Source organism: Corylus avellana, chromosome 1 (assembly GCF_965113065.1).
Source record: "Corylus avellana chromosome 1, dhCorAvel1.hap1.2, whole genome shotgun sequence".
NCBI classification, from domain to species: Eukaryota; Viridiplantae; Streptophyta; class Magnoliopsida; order Fagales; family Betulaceae; genus Corylus; species Corylus avellana.
Genome location: NC_142490.1, coordinates 16,240,884 through 16,258,354, shown reverse-complemented (window position 1 = coordinate 16,258,354; position 17,471 = coordinate 16,240,884). Strand labels below are relative to the sequence as shown.

The 17,471-nt window shown below is 36.3% G+C and overlaps 1 protein-coding gene and 1 pseudogene across 1 annotated transcript; both read left to right on the top strand.

Moving 5' to 3' along the window:
• The first annotated feature begins 5,451 nt into the window (after window positions 1-5,451).
• LOC132169202 (receptor-like protein EIX2) lies at window positions 5,452-8,443 on the top strand. The gene has a single exon (XM_059580272.2). It carries the CDS (start codon window positions 6,657-6,659, stop codon window positions 8,304-8,306), a length of 1,650 nt encoding a protein of 549 aa, XP_059436255.2. The 5' UTR covers window positions 5,452-6,656; the 3' UTR covers window positions 8,307-8,443.
• Window positions 8,444-9,936: 1,493 nt separating this feature from the next.
• Window positions 9,937-14,046, top strand: LOC148587990 (receptor-like protein EIX2; annotated as a pseudogene).
• The last annotated feature ends 3,425 nt before the right edge of the window (window positions 14,047-17,471 follow it).

Below are 17,471 nucleotides of genomic sequence, written 5' to 3'. Positions count from 1 at the left end.
ATTGCGATTTCGTAAGAATAATTTGCGTTTTTTAAAAAAATATCGCAAAACGTAAACGTTTGGCATTGTGATTTAAAAAGCACTTACTATAAAATAGGAAAAAAAAATTGCGATTTCTAAAAGCAGACTAAGGGGTGTTTATTTAAAAAAGCATGAATTTAAATCAAAATCACAATTTTGCATAACAAATATTTGATAAAAATAAAAAAATAAATACTTTTTAACATGTTTTACCAAACGCTTTTGCGATTTTAAAAAGTAGCAATTTCACAAACGCAATTTTTAAAAATGCACCTATTGAAACCGCAATCTCAAACGGACCCTTAGTCATTGACCTACATGACAAAGGTCCCCAATAATACAATGTCAAAAAATTAAGAACAACTGATTTTCAAGTTAACTAAAAATACAGTATCCACTTCTTCACATTCTGCTTCTCTAATTAATCTCTCCATTTAGAAACTTTTAACTGGCTTTAGTTTTCTAACTGCTTCTCAAGATGTTAAGAGTACCACATCGACAATATATCATGCCATATGACTTGTTACCAAGTCATCCACGGATCAGACTTGAAGCACGTACTCTCTCCGGGCATGTCTTTCATGAAGCATATATACTCTTTAAATTTCATTCCTACATGAACTCAAAATGTCTCAAGTTCTCTATTTCAGACTTTCAGTTACTATCGCTTAGCAGGACGAGGATGGACTTCATTTATAGATATCTGATGTTGGAAGAGATATTGTTCGGAGATTAGTCTCAGCTGATCTTGCTATATAACACCAAAATGGCATCGTTTTGATATATTATTTATATATAAGCCTTTAGCATAATCTCGTATTATAATAAAAAAAATTGTAAATAGATGACAAAAGGAAGCATAATCTCATCATGCATGAGGCGGGACATGACCGGTCCATTCGAGCTCATGTATCATTATTGATTTTTTTTTTTTTTATTATTAGTGAATCTTTAATTTAACAAGAGTCTTCCTTCTAACATTATTCAGTTGCAAATTGGTTTAATTTTTGAGTTGGTGTCTTTTATTGAACTCATTTTAAAGATTTCACCTTATTAAAATTTAACCCCACAAAGGTTATTTTAGTGGGAGGAATTATAATTAATATATATTTGTGTGTTATAGGTAGATTCTTATCTGTCGTATAGAGTTTTTTAGTCAAGCCAGTGTTTAGGATCAACTACGCAATTTCTATATAAGCAGAGACTCAAAGAGTGGATTCTTTGCATTAAGACAATTAGACAAACTTCCACAACCAATGTGGACCGATCAATTAATGTTTTTATTTTCCATGGTCTATGTTTGTATGGATTTAGTCTTAGTCAGTGAAGGGATCGAGTATTAGGCACGTCGAAAGTCCTCACTTGTTTTGTCATGTCACACCATTAATAGACTTTGATATTGAGTCTTTGCATTTAGGTAAACTTTGGCAGACCAATTAATAAAGCAAATATACATCTTCTTCATTTCACATTGCCTGGTCTATTTTCTTGGATTTCTTGGATTTTTTCTTAGTCGGTCAAGAAAGTGGATATGTGGAAGTTCCCACTCCATGCTTTCATTATCACAAAGTCACAACCTAATATTACAAGTATCTACATTTTGACCTTTTAATCCACAACATCACATAAAATTACAAGTATACATTCGATCTTTTTTTCCACAATGCATGTAAAATTGATTTATTACATATACTTGGTACAATTTCAGAAAAATGAGTGACATTTTAGTAGGGAATTTGGGAGTTATTTTGATTTACTTAGATATATTTCATTCTATATATAATTTATGACCAATTTGTGTCTTAAAGGATCTGGATGGAAAACTCTACCGTGCATAATGGCTTAATTGAATTATTAGCTGTTTCTTAATTTTCCCAACCAATTAGCATTGACTCTTTAGAGAGTCATAAAGAAGAGTAGAAAGAATTGCATCCACAACCTTTTCTCTTATCTCTTTTTCTAAAATACACATTTATTTTTAGAACACATACGGCATATATTGACTTATTATTCAGATTTAATACAATTTAAGCAAAATATCTTTATTCATAAGTTTAAATTTTAAGCTCCCAACAAAAAAAGGTTTAAATTTTTTTTTTTGACATGTTCACACAAGAGGGGGGAGAGGAATTCGAACTAGTGACCTTCGCTTCATTAGCCGTGATCCTAACCGACTGAACTACCTCTTGGGGACACAAAAAAAAGGTTTAAATTTAAGAAGTCGCAATTTTAATTAAACCCACAACATTAAAATCCCATCCCTCAGCCTCAGACAAATTATGTGTCATTATAGTCATAGGGCCCTTATGTTACATGTGGAACTTACGTGCAATTTGGGTATGGACGACTCCAATCCTTGAGTCTGTGCGAGATGAACTTTCAATCCGAAAGTGAACGGCAATTACATCTTCTTTATTTTTCAAAAGTTGATTTTTCTTTTAGATTTATTGGGATTGAATCAAGAGAGTGGATATCCAGAAATTAATTCCATACGCTTTATTGATTATCACATGCAAAACAAATTCACATCATGTGGTCCACGTGGAATTTAACAAAAAGCAATTTGCATGAAGAGGACTTGAAGAGAAAAGTCTAGGCCGTATTGATGAGATAAGTTAGGTACGTCGTTTTTATTTCTCATGGTCTACATTTCTTGGATTTATTCTTAGTATTATCACTTGGAATTTGGAAATTATTGACATCATGGGCCCCATGTGGAATTTAACTGGCAATTTGCAACCCGTAGATTCATTGAATTCATTTGTAGCAAATGTTACATCTCCTTTATTTTCTTGAATTTATTTTTGGTCAGTCAAGAAATTGGATATATATGTGCATGAAAAGTCCTCACTGCTTTCATTATCACAACCTCAAATAAAATATTATCAATTATTGACTCAACATGTACAATTTTATCTTCAAAGCTAAAACTCGATCATTTACTCATCACATTTATCTAAATACTTATTGAGTAATATGTTAGGAATCATTTTTTTATCCTCCTAAAATAAATATAGCTTTTAAAATTATCATTATATTTTAGATGAATCATACTTAGATTTTTATCCAATGGTGATTTTAAAAGTCACATCAACTTTAAAAAGATAAAAAGATGGCTCTAGCATTACTCACTAAGGGTCCATTTGGTTTGCGGAATAGACCCTTAAAATGGAATGGTTATTCCTATGGAATAATCATTCTTTTGTTTGGTATGAGTATAGTTATTCTTATGGGAATGATTAATCTCATACACACAAAAATAGCCATTCCTCTAAAAAATGAGAGAAATAGCTAGTATTCATAAATTTTAATTCCAGCCATTTGTTTGGCTAGTATTCCTATCACCCTCTTCATATGGATGCAATTCCCACTTCTTGTTGACCTGGCCATTACAACTTATGGACTAGATGTGTTAGATAAGAAAGTAATGAAGCGCTCAAAATTTTTGCCCCCCCTACTCCCGAAAGAATACCCTTATTGGGGTTCCTTTAATGTTTGACGAACAATCAGAGCTTATGATTTTGTTCCTTTCTTTTTATTGGACGGCCACAGATGACTAAAGAATTTTCAGCTAGCTCATGTTGCTAACCCATTACAACCATGGGGATTGCATTTTGTGCTGCTCTGTTACTTATGTTACATGAAGATTCATTGAATTTCATTCCAGCCATTTGTTTGGCTACTGTTCTTGGCACCCTATTCGTATGGATGCAGTTCCTACTTCTTGTTGACCTGGCCATTACAACTTACGGACCAGGTGTCTTAATTAAATAAGAAAATAATGAAGCACTCGAAATTTATGCCCCTGCTGCTCCCGAAAGAATACCCTTATTCGCGTTCCAACAATGTTTGACGACAACCGGAGCTCATGATTTTGTTCTTTTCTTTTTCTTGGACGGTCACGGATGACTGAAGAATTTTTGGCTGGCCCATGTTGCTAATCCATTAGGTGTTTTTACGCTTAACTATTTCTCAATTTTCTAATATTTTTTGTTACTTTGACAAAGGATATATTACTTCTTAATCTCAATATATTTCCTCTAAGCAAGTGTCAACCAATTCCTGAGACTTTACCTTCAAAAGAAAAAGAAGTTTCATTAGGCCACAAGGTTCTTATTACTGTCCCAGACTCCCAGGCAATAAGGTTATTAGAATAAATAAATAATAACTATTGGTTAATATAAAAGAATGGGGAAAGTCCACATAACTCCTTTAAATTACCACTCAATTGATAATGTCCCCCCCAAACTTTCAATTGTGACAATGTCCCCCCCAAACTACCAAAAATTGTCAATGTTCCCCCCAATGACGAAATTACCCTTAGTAAAATTTTTTTTTTAAAAAAAAACTAAAACTTCTAGAAAAAACCTAAAACTAACAAAAAAAAAAAAAAAAATCCAAACGTTGGCCAATTTTTATTTTATTTTTAAATCAATTTTATAAGAAAAAAATTAAATAAATTTCGATTTTTTTTTTATATATAAATTGAAAATTTTCGTTTTTTTATTTTTTATTTTTGTTTTATAATTTTATTTAAATAAAAATTTACGTTTAAAAAAATAAAATTTTCGTTTAATAAAATGAAATTTTTTGTTTTTTTAAAACTATATATATATATATATATATATATATATATATATATATTAAAAATAAAAATTTCCGTTTTAAAAAAAAAATAAAAATTTTTGTTTAAAAAAATTTGTTTTTTTAAAAAATATTATTTTTAAAATAATTTTTTTTGTTTTTTTTTTTAAATCATTTTAATAATAATATTTGAGAACCCGACGATGAGATAAGTAAGAAAATGATGGGACAAATTGATAACGAAACTTTAAATATATGGAGGTAAGTAAGAAAATGATTCCAAATAATAGTTATTATAGGACTCTTACTTGCAGTCTGGTGAAAAATTTTATCTGTATGAAACTTACATGTAATTTGCGTGTAAACGACTCCAAGTGTGAAGTCTTTGCATTGAGATAAACTTTCAATCCCAAAGTGGACAGCAATTATATCTTCTTTATTTCCCAAAGTAGATTTTTCTTTTGGATTTATTGTGAATGCAACTAGAGCGTGGATACGCATACGCATGCAGATATAACTTCATTTTATTATACAATTTATTTTTGTAATTAGAGATGATAGACCAATTTGTGTCTATCGTGCATAGTCATTTAAAAGGATTATATATAGTCCAAAACCTTGAGTGAAAAACTGTAGATAACGAGTGGTCTGATAGGTATAACTGACTCGATCGGAGTCTCCTCATGTTACACGTTGTCATTTTTAACTCTAAATTAAATAAATTAAAAAAACAAAAAAAAAACTACAGCATATATTTGTGCCACGTGTAAAGAGAAGCGCCTAGAATTCTTCAAACTATATGAACCCCATGCATGTCTAGGCCTCACAAGCATTTAGATGATCATGTCTAACTATTGCCCTGGCAGAATGGTTATTAGCAGCCATATCTTTATGTCCACTCTTCATCATCTCATCCTCATTTTTTTCATCTCTCTGCTTGGAACTTCATCCTACCTACAACTTATTAAACCCATTTCATGTACCAAAGGCCCTACTTTCAAATGCTCAGAGGTGGAGAGGGCAGCACTTCTTAGCTTTAAATACAATCTCACAGATCCATCGGGTCGTCTCTCTTCTTGGGTTGGTGAGGATTGCTGCAACTGGCTAGGCGTTGGATGTAATAACAACACAGGAAATGTCGTCAAGCTTGACCTTAGGAACCCATCGTATTTTGATGATTTTGATCAATATAACAAGTCGCGTCTGAGGGGTAAGATAAGTTCTTCTTTACTCGATCTAAAGCATTTGAGTTATTTTGATCTCAGCTTGAATAATTTTAATGGAACCAATATTCCAAAGTTTTTGGGTTCCCTTGAGAATTTGAGGTATTTGAATCTCTCTTTCTCAATGTTTTCTGGAGTTATTCCTCCCCATCTTGGGAACCTTTCGAGGCTCCAACATCTGGACCTCAATTCAAACTCAGATCCAGCATTGAGTCAGCCTGAAAGTCTAGAATGGCTTGTTGGTTTTCCTTCTCTTAAGTACCTTGGAATGGATAATGTAAATCTTGAGAAAGTACCGGATTGGCTTCATGCGATTAATGTGCTTCCTTCCTTACGGGAGTTACACCTAGCTGTCTGTGGACTTGTTAGTCTTCCTTCCTCTATTTCCTCCATCAATTTTACACTACTTTCAGTTCTTGATCTCTCTAGCAATGATTTTAGCACCTCTATACCTCAATGGTTGTCACATCTAACCAACTTGCGAAGCTTGAATTTAGTTGGCAACAATTTAATTGGAAAGATTCCGAATTCATTTGCCAACCTTTGCAATTTGCAAGCATTATATCTGGGGTGGAACAATATAAATGGGGGGATAACTGAGTTTGTGGATGGCTTGTCACAATGTTCCAACAGTAGCTCTGAAGATGGGAACTTACCGTCAATGCAAGAAATTGACCTCTATGGTAATCAATTGAACGGAACCATTCCAGAAAGCATTGGGAAACTGTCAATGCTTGTTTCATTGGAGCTATCAGAGAATTCTTGGGAAGGTGTCTTAACTGAAGCTCATTTTCAAAATCTCACCCGGTTAAATCTCTTTCGTTGTATATGGAAAGTTCTGCAAATTGGAAGTTGGTTTTAAATGTCAAACAGGACTGGGTTCCTCCTTTTAAGCTGATAGACCTTCAGTTAACATACGTGCGGATCGGCCCAACCTTTCCAACTTGGCTTACAACCCAAAATGAACTCACTTCTCTTTCGCTCGAGAATGCTGGCATTTCAGACACCATTCCGCATGGCCTTTGGAAGTCTTGCCCAAATGTCACTTTTTGGAGGCTATCCAGTAATAAACTACGGGGCCAGGTACCGTACTTTGAATTTCAACCTTCGGCATATTATTTTGATTTGAGTTTCAACAACTTAGAGGGTCCACTTCCACTTTTTCATAGTAATTTACGTCTCATACGTCTCGCTAATAATATGTTTTCTGGACCTATTCCAAAAAACATAGGTGAGTTATTGCCCAATTTGGACCTGTTGGACCTCTCTTCAAATTCAATTACTGGCAGAATTCCCCATTCTTTTGGAATGCTAAAGAACTTAACCTTTCTTATTTTGAGAAATAATTCCCTATCTGGGAAACTCCCCCCTCTTCTTTGGAAGGATTTACAATGGTTATCAATATTGGACTTAGCAGAGAACAATATATCTGGCAATGTTCCAAGTTCAATGCAATATTTGAGATCACTGGAGGTATTATCATTGAGCCAAAATCATCTTGAGGGAGAGTTTCCTTCTTTCTTTAGAAACTATAGCAACTTGCAAAGCCTTGATCTTGGAAGAAACAAATTCTTCGGAAAACTTCCAACATGGTTAGGAGAAAGTCTACCATTTTTATGGAGGTTAAGACTAAGGTCCAACTTTTTTCAAGGGGACATACCTCAACAATTATGTCTTCTTTCACATCTTCAAATCCTAGACCTTGCACACAATGATTTTTCAGGAGTAATCCCTCAATGTTTAGGAAGCTTGCGTAGTAATGAGAGTGAAGGTTATTATGGTGGCTATGATTACCAAATGTTCTTGGTTTCTAAAGGAATAGAATATGGATATGGTCAAACTTTTGTTGATCTTTTATATTCTATAGACCTTTCGAGTAACAATTTATCAGGAGAAATACCTGATAATATAACATGCATCTCAGAATTGGTCTTCATGAATTTATCAATGAATCATCTCACTGGAAGAATTCCTAATAGAATTGGGAATTTACAAATGTTACAATCACTTGATCTCTCGATGAATGAGCTTTATGGTCCTATCCCTCAAAGTTTGTCTTCTTTGAATTTCTTAAGCCTCTTGAATTTGTCATTCAACAACTTGTCTGGGAAAATTCCAATTGGGGATCAACTTCAAACACTTAATGACGCTTCTATCTACGAAGGTAACTCTTTACTCTGTGGGCTTCCTCTTTCGACCAAGTGTTTAGAGGATGAAACTAAACCTATGGTAACACCAAATGGTGGTAACAGAGTAGCCAACGAAAATGGAAGTGCTGGCATTAAGTCATTTTCATTCTACATTAGCATGATAGCTGGGTTTATTGTTGGATTTTGGGGAGTTTGTGGCACACTGATTATCAAAACATCATGGAGACAAGCTTACTTTCGCAGCTTTGATAATTTGAAAGACAAGATTGTTGTGTTCGTTATGGTCAAAATTGTTTGCTTACTAAGGAAGGAGTCAGAGAGAAAGTGAAGTTGAGGGCTTAGGAGCTTGTCTTAATATGTATAATTTATGTATTGTAAGTTTTTCAGGTTGTTGTAATAATGTATGATCCAAGATGCTTCAAATCTTCACTTGTCAAAGTCATATATATGAATAATTTTTACAATTGTGCAAGGCATTATTTATTTTATTGCATCGCATTTTCCAAAATCCATTTCTCCTCACTTACCATTATATTTTCATTCTCTATTTAATGGCATGGTGCTGCAATAAAATGGTGAGCCAACGGTTGGCTAAAGACAAAACAGTGCCTTAATTTACAATTTTAAACATCATTCTTAATATTACGTTACCGAAGCAAATATTGTCTTTCAAACATCGAAATGAAATCTGCGAATGCATGAACTTTCAAGCTTCAGTTGTAAAAAAAATGTTTCTTTTCCTTCTTTTTCAATCATTCAGATGATTCTTCTATAGTAAAAAAGCATCTTTTTAATTTACTTTTGCTCTAATTTTTAATAGAAATAGAGTAAAGCAAGTCTATAGGATTGGGAGCTACAATGATCACGAGTTTCTAAAATGTAGGGAGTCCCAATTTTGAGAAAAAAAAAAAAAAACTCACATAATTAAACCCACAAAGGTTTTTAGTTGGGAATTAATTGTATATACATCAAATTTCTCAAAAACCTAATAAATAGTTCACATATTTTACATATTTCAGTAGAAATAATTGACCCCATACAGTATAACGTGGCTTCCCCCACTATTATTGGAGGAATTTAAGCTCAACAAATCAATAAAGAAAGCCATATGTCCATTTCATTGATTATCACTTGCAAACACGTAGTTTTGACTCCCAATCAGGAACTACTTCTTTTTTATTTCGGATGGTCTTTGTAGAGAAACTTCACAACCCAAAGAGGAGGATGTTCCATAAAAAATGATGAATTTAATTATTTAATTAATAATTTAACACTAATAGAAACAATTAAAATAATTTTATCGAGAGAACTAGGTCAAAATCGCAATGAGCATATGAATATTTCCCCTTTCACAAGTTGTACAAACAAGGGTATCAAAGAATAGTCACAAACACGCAACCAATTTAGATATAAAATAGTCCATTATATTTTAATTTCACCCCTCCCTTGCAACTTCCTCTTGCTATCATTATGATGTATGATGAAAGTAAAAATGTCGGACCCAAAATCTTAGTTCAATTGAAAAACTTAAATTCATAGGCTTAAATATACCATAATTATAATTTATTTTTTGCTTTATAGAAGGAAGACCCAAGCGTGGAGTCTTTGTCATGAGATTAACTTTTAAACCCAAAGGGGACGGCAATTACATCTTATTTTTCAATTTTTTTTTGGCTTTATTCTCAGAGAATCAAGAGAATGGATTTTTAAGTCAAGTTAGTGGATACTTAGAAAGTCCTTAGTGGTTTCATCACATCAAAATGTTAAATAAAATATGAGGACTCTTACAACCACTTAACAACTTGAGATACAATTATATATTGAAAGCTGAAGTACTTAATGGTTTTGAATTGAATAAATGTTGAGTTTATTATTTATTTAATGCCACATAACATGTCTAACTCTACCAACCTCATTGGCAAGAATAAATAGTCGAATCCCATGCATGTACTAGCAAAATGGTTAGAACCCAATTCTTTATGTCTATTGTTCCTTTCCATCTGATTTTTTTTGTCTCTCTACTTGGAACTGTATCCTACCTACAAGTTATTAAACCTGTTTCATACACCGAAAGCCCTATTTTCAGATGCTCAGAGATGGAGAGAAAATCACTTCTTAGCTTCAAAGAAAGTCTTACTGATCCATCAGGTCCAGTGGCGGAGCCACGTTACCCCTTGGGGGTGCAGTGGCACCCCCAAGGATCTTAATTTTTTATTTTTATTTTTATTTTTAACCCACGGCACCCTCAAAATAAAAAAAAATAAATAAAAAATAAAAAATTCTTTTTACAATTTTACCTACCCATTACCCAAGACCACCCTTCTCCCGCACCCCCATCCCCATTTAACCCAATGACCCACGGCAACCTTTCTCCCGCACCCCCCAAAAAAAAAAAATCTCTAAGACGCTCTCTGAGTTGGAGAAAATTAATTTGAGATATCAGTTGAAGTATTTTGAACTCGATGTGCTTACTGATCCGACACTACAAAATTTGTCTTCCATTGCAGAATTATGCCAAGGATTGGCAAAGATAGAAAAATCAAGGACATATTATCTTATTGATAGATTGATTCGTCTTGTTTTGACTCTTCCAGTGTCTATAACAACTACTGAACGAGCATTTTCAGCAATGAAAATTGTTAAAACTCGACTTCGCAGCAAAATAGAGGATAATTTTCTTGCAAATAGTTTAGTTCTCTATATTGAAAGGAAAATTGTTGAGAGCTTCGATTTAGATTCGATACTTGAAGATTTTGTACTTCTAAGAGACCGTAAAGTGCAGTTCTAGACATTTTTTTTTTTTTTTTTTGTATTTCTGTCTTTTTGATATAGTGTCGACATGTTACATTTCTAATATATCAATTTGAGCATATATTTATGAACTTTTATAGATATTTTTTGTGATGCATATATTATGTGAATTACAAAATTTTTTAGGTGAAAAAAATTTTTAAGACGCCAAAAAAATTTTAGCGGCACCCCCAATATAAAATGGCTGGCTCCGCCACTGATCCAGTCGTCTCTCTTCTTGGGTTGGTGATGATTGCTGCACTTGGATAGGCGTTAGCTGTGACAATAGCACAAGACATGTCATCAAGCTTGACCTCAAAAATCCATTTTCGGTGAGTGAATTCTATTTTTTAGAAGGAGGAGAATATTATTCACAAACTAAATATGAGTACCATTGCGATGAAATATCAAAAGCTTACAAGAAGCTATGCCTCGGGGGTAAGATAAGTTCTTTACTCGGTCTAAAGAACTTGAGTTATCCGGACCTAAGCTTGAATAATTTTAATGGATACAATATTCCGAAGTTTTTGGGTTCCTTCAAGAATTTGAGGTATCTCAATCTCTCTTTCTCAATGTTTGCCGGAGCTATTCCTCCCCATCTTGGGAATCTATCAAGGCTGCAATATCTAGATCTCAATTTCATTTTCATTTGTCATCGGCATGGTCATTCCCTTTCCAAGATTGGAAGTGAAAAGCATAGTGGTTTGTTGGTTTTCCTTCTCTTAGGTACCTCAATTTGGGAGATGTAAATCTTAAGAATGTTCCAGATTGGCTTGATGCAGTTAATATGCTCCCTTCCTTGGTGGAGTTACACCTAGGTGATTGTGAACTCGCTAGTCTTCCTCACTCTCTTTCCTCCATCAACTTCACATTGCTTTCAGTCCTTGATCTCTCTTACAACTATTTTGACTCCTTCATACATCACTGGTTGTCAATTTGGGTTGTCAAATTTGGGTGGGCTGTTAACGATCAATCTTGGGTCCAGTTGGCTTAGAGGTGCTATTCCAGTTGGTCTGGGACATCTAACAAACTTGCGTAACTTGGATTTAGCCGGCAACTATTTTATTGGAAAGATACCAAGTTCATTCGCCAACCTTTGCAAGTTGCAAACATTAAATATGCAATACAGCAACATAAGTGGGGAGGTAACTGAGTTTGTGGAAGGCTTGTCTCAATGTCCCAACAGTAGCCTTGAGTATCTGGACTTGAGTACAAATGTGTTGCTTGGGGGGAACTTGCCTCATTCATTAAGAAGACTCAAGAAGTTGAAAACTATTTACCTCTCTCAAAACTCTGTTTCGGATTCAATTCCAGATTCTATTGGAAACTTGCTGTCATTGCAAACAGTTGACCTCTCGAGTAGTCAAATGAAAGGAATCATTCCAAAAAGCATTGGGAAACTATCAATGCTTGTTTTGTTGAAACTTCATCAAAATTCATGGGAAGGTGTCCTAACTGAGGCTCATTTTCAAAATCTCATCCGACTAAAATCTCTGGGCTTGTCTGCAAAATATTCTACAAAATGGACATTGGTTTTAGATGTCAAATATGATTGGTTTCCTCCTTTTATGCTGAGATATATTCAATTGGAAAACATGCAAATCGGCCCAAACTTTCCTATGTGGCTAAAAACACAAAATGAACTCAATTATCTTAGGCTCACAAATGTTGGCATTTCAGACACCATCCCGCATGGCCTTTGGAAGTCTTGCCCAAATGTCACCTATTAGAGTATATCTGATAACAAACTACAAGGGCAGGTACCATACTTCCAATTTCATCCTTCGGCATATTTTTTTGACTTGAGTTCCAACAACTTAAATGGCCCACTCCCTCTTTTTCCTAGTAATTTAAGCAGGGTACATCTCAAGAATAATATGTTTTATGGCCCTATTCCTGAAAACATGGTTGAGCTATTGCCCAAGTCATCTTGGTTGGACCTATCTTCAAATCCAATTACTAGTAAACTTCCCCATTCTATTGGAAAGCTAAAAAATTGAGAGGCCTTGTTTTGAGAAACAATTCTCTATCCGGAAAACTTCCCCCTTATTGGAAGAATTTACAGGAGTTATTGGTGTTGAACTTAGCAGAAAACAATATATTTGGCAATATTCCAAGTTCAATGCGACATTTGAGTTCACTAAAGCTATTATTACTGCACCAAAATCATCTTGCAGGGGAGCTTCCTTCTTTCTTTAGAAATTATAGAAACCTGACCAGCCTTGATCTTGGAGGAAACAATTCTTTGGAAAACTTCCAGCATAGATAGGAGAAAGTTTTTCAACTTTGTTGAGGTTAAGCCTAAGATCTAACTTGTTCCACGGGCACATACCACAACAATTATGTCTTCTTTCAAGTCTTAAGATCATGGACCTTGCAGATAATGATTTTTCTGGAGCAATCGCTCAATGTTTAGGGAACTTGAGTAATTACAACAATGGAGAAATTGTTGAGAGCTATGGTGATCAAATGGTGTTGGTTTCTAAAGGAAGCAAACGTTTATATTATAATCAAATTATTTATCTTGTCTATTTCATAGACCTTTCGGCTAATCGTTTATCAAGAGAAATACTAGATAATATAACAAGCCTCTTAAGATTGATCAACATGAATTTATCAATGAATCATCTCACTGGAAGAATTCTAAAAAAATGGGGAATTTACACATGTTAGAAACACTTGATCTCCCAGTGAATGAGCTTTATGGTCCTATCCCTGAAAGCTTGTCTTCTTTGACCTTCTTAAGTCACTTGAATTTGTCATTCAACAACTTGTTTGGAAAAATTCCAAGTGAGAATCAACTTCAAACACTTAATGACTCTTCTATCTACGAAGGTAACTCTTTACTCTGTGGGCCTCCACTTTCAACCAAGTGTTCAGAGGATAAAACTAAACCTAGAGTAACTTCAAATGGTGGTAACAGAGTAGCCAACGAAAATAGAAGGAAAATTGAGTGCTTATCATTCTACATTAGCATGGCAGCTGGGTTTATTGTTGGATTTTGGGGAGTTTATGGCACACTAATTGTCAAAACATCATGAAGACAAGCTTACTTTCGAAGTTCTGATAATTTGAAAGATAGGATTGTTGTGTTCGTTAACTAGAAGTATACAAATAGGATCACCTAACTAGAAGGGGAAAAGCGTACAAGGAAATCATCATAGCTAATCGAAACCGGAAAAACATATGCTACAGTCCATAGGTAGAGAGTATGGAAACAATAGGCTAAAGTGTCCTCGAAAGACCTCTCCACATCCTCGAAACACCTATTATTTCTCCATCCATATACACCAAAAAAAGCAAATAGGCACCATCTTCCAAACTGCAGCACTCCCCCCCCCCCCCCCCTTCCTACAGACTACCAACAGGCTAGCAACTCGAAAACCCGACTAGGCATCACCCATGATAACCCAAAACGGCCAAAAAAGGCACTCCACAAAGCAGATGCCACCTCACAATGAAGAAGAAGATGATCCACCGTCTCTTCACTCTTCTTGCACATCCAACATCTGTTCACCACAATCACATTTCGCTTTCTGAGATTATCTAAGGTCAGAATTTTCCCCCAAGCTGCCGACCACACAAAAAACGCTGCCCTTGGGGGAGCCTGTGTCCGCCACACGCTCCTCCAAGGAAACCTCCTCCCTTCCGAACATGCCAAGGAGAAAAAGAGAGATTTGACCTTGAAAGTACCTCTTTTGGAGGAGTTCCACCATAATTTATCTTCCGACCCTCTTGTTACTCTAGTAGAATGTAACACCTGGAAAAAGGAGGCAAAGGCCTCCACCTCCCAATCATGAGCCTCTCTCGAAAAACTCATATTCCACTGAATGGACCCACCAAGCATCTCCACGTTATCCGCAACTGAGGCATCCTTCGCACATGCAATACTAAAAAGGATTGAGAAGGCTATCTTGAGAGCTGAATCTCCACACCACCAATCATGCCAAAAGCTAATCCTAGACCCATCCCCCACTTCAAATCTCTCGTAAAGCCTTTGAAAGTTTCCCACCCTTTCCTAATATTCTTCCTAACCCCACCCCACACGTCCCTCCACGCTCAACAGAACACCACCCTCCCCAAAAACTTCCATACTTCGCGTCTACCACAACTCTCCACCAAGCATCTCTTTCCAACCCATAACGCCACAACCATTTCCCTAAAAGAGCGCGGTTGAAGACCAATAAGTTCCTAATACCCAGCCCTCCTTCCTTGATCGGAGTGCAAATCTGCGACCACTTCACCAAGTGGTATTTAAACTCTTCGCCTATCCCTCCCCATAGAAAATTGCGCTGAAGCTTCTCAATGCGCCTAGCAACACTCACCGGAATAGGGAAAAGAGACAAGTAATAAGTGAGCAAATTAGCAAGAGTGCTCTTGATAAGGGTGACCCTACCCCCTTTCGACAAATACAACCTTTTCCAGCTGGCTAACCGGTGTTCAATCTTCTCGATAACTCCATCCCAAATATACTTGGACCTATAAAAGCCTCCCAACGGGAGACCAAGGTACTTCACTGGCAAAGTAACCGCCTCACACCCTAAAATACCGGCTAACAAATCCACTTGCTCCACATTCCCCACCGGAATAAGCATCGATTTAGCCAAATTAACCTTCAACCCTGAAGCAGCTTCAAACAACAAAAACAAACTCCGCAAGTAACGTAACTGGGCAAGCCTAGCATTGCAGAAAATCAAGGTATCATCGGCAAATAAAAGGTGAGAGACTGTAGTGTTGCCGACTTTGAAGCCTTCTAACAGCCCCCTATGAATCGCTGCTGAAATCATCCTACTCAAAATCTCTATCACAAACACAAACAGCAAAGGAGAGAGAGGATCCCCTTGTCTCAAACCCCTGGAGCTGCTAAAAAACCCTTTAGGAGACCCATTTACCATAATCGAAAACCGCACCGAGGAAATGCAATGTTGAATCCAAGAACACCAAACCCCTCCAAAACCACATCTCCCTAGCAAATACATCAAGAAACCCCAATTCACATGATCATAAGCTTTTTCCAAATCCATTTTGAAAATGAACCCTGGCTCCCCAAATCTCAGCCTACTACCAAGGCATTCATTAGCAATCAAGATGTGATCTAGAATCTGCCTACCTTTGATGAAAGCATTTTGCGACTTGGAAATGATCTTATCCAACACAACCTTCAATCTGTTTGCTAAAACCTTGGCAATAATTTTATACATACCTCCCACAAGGCTAATCAGGCGAAAATCTTTGAGATTGGTGACACCAGGAATCTTCGGAATAAGCGAAATGCAAGAAGCGTTGAGGCTCTTTACAAACATCCCGCCAGCATGGAAAGCACTAAACACCCTCATAATATCCTCCCTCACCACATCCCAACAAGCTTGGAAGAATGCCATAGAAAACCCATCGGGGCCCGATGCCTTATTGCCATTCATCTTAAACACGACCTTTTTAACCTCTTCCTCTTCAAAAACTCTCTCCAACCAGCTAGCCTCTTCCTCCGAAATGGAATCCAAAGAGATACCATCGACCAAGGGTCTCCAATTGTGTTGCTCAGTAAAGAGCTTTTGATAGAAATCGACAATGTGCTCACTAATCTCATCCTGATTTGAAGAAAGATTATCCCCAATCATAAAGGTCTCTATCAAGTTAAATCTTCTGTTAGAGTTGGCTATGGAATGAAAGAATTTGGTGCACTTGTCCCCTTCCTTCAACCAACACACCCTAGATTTCTGTCTCCAACTTATCTCCTCCATAAGAGTACACTTCTCTAATTCTCGAACAACCTCGGCCTTCCTCGCTAACTCCTCCTCGTTCAAAGCCCTACTTTCTTCGTGCTCATCAAACACCCGAAGATCTTCAAGAAGCATCCTCTTATTCCTCTCAATGTTACCAAACACTTCCTCATTCCAAGTCTTCAGATTCAGCTTCAAGGCCTTGAGTTTGCGAGCGAAAACAAAGCTCGGCGTACCTTGGAACTCATAAGAATCCCACCATTGTTTCACTAAGGCAACAAACCCATCCGCTTTAAGCCACATATTCTCAAACCTGAACGGCCTTTTCCCCTGGGATACCTCCCCCAACTCAAGAATGATTGGAAAGTGATCCAAGCAAAGACGAGGAAGCCTCTTCTGCCTCACCCCAGGAAACCAGGCTTCCAACTCTAGAGAAACAAGAAACCGATCGATCCTAGACCATAGCAGAGGATCTTGAGAAACTAACCAAGTACAAGCACCCCCGACAAGAGGAAAGTCCATAAGCCTTGTTCAGAAATAAAATCAGAGAAACTCATCATAGCAGAATCCAGACTAGCACCTCCAGATCTTTCACTAGGGAATCGAGTAACATTGAAATCTCTCCCTATATACCATGGCAAGTTCTACCAACTAAGAACACCAGCCAACTCATCCCAAAGGAACCTTCTATCCCTATCAAGATTCAGACCATACACTCCTGCAAACGCCCACACAGAGAGATCTACCACATTCTTGAAAGACACGGCCATGGTAAACTCCCCTATACAGACATCGATCTTCTCCACCACCCTAGTATCCCACATGATTAAAATCCCACCCGAGGCTCCACTCGAATCCAAACAACACCAATCCACATGATTCCGCCTCCATAAACTGCGAACAATGTTTCTAGACATACTCCGTATCTTGGTTTCTTGAAGGCAAACAACATCTGCATTCCAGTCCCTAAGCATCTACTCACC

What these genes read in the sequence shown, in the direction of transcription:
- LOC132169202 (XM_059580272.2), top strand. Translation starts at nt 6,657, where the DNA reads ATGGAAAGTTCTGCAAATTGGAAGTTGGTTTTAAATGTCAAACAGGAC.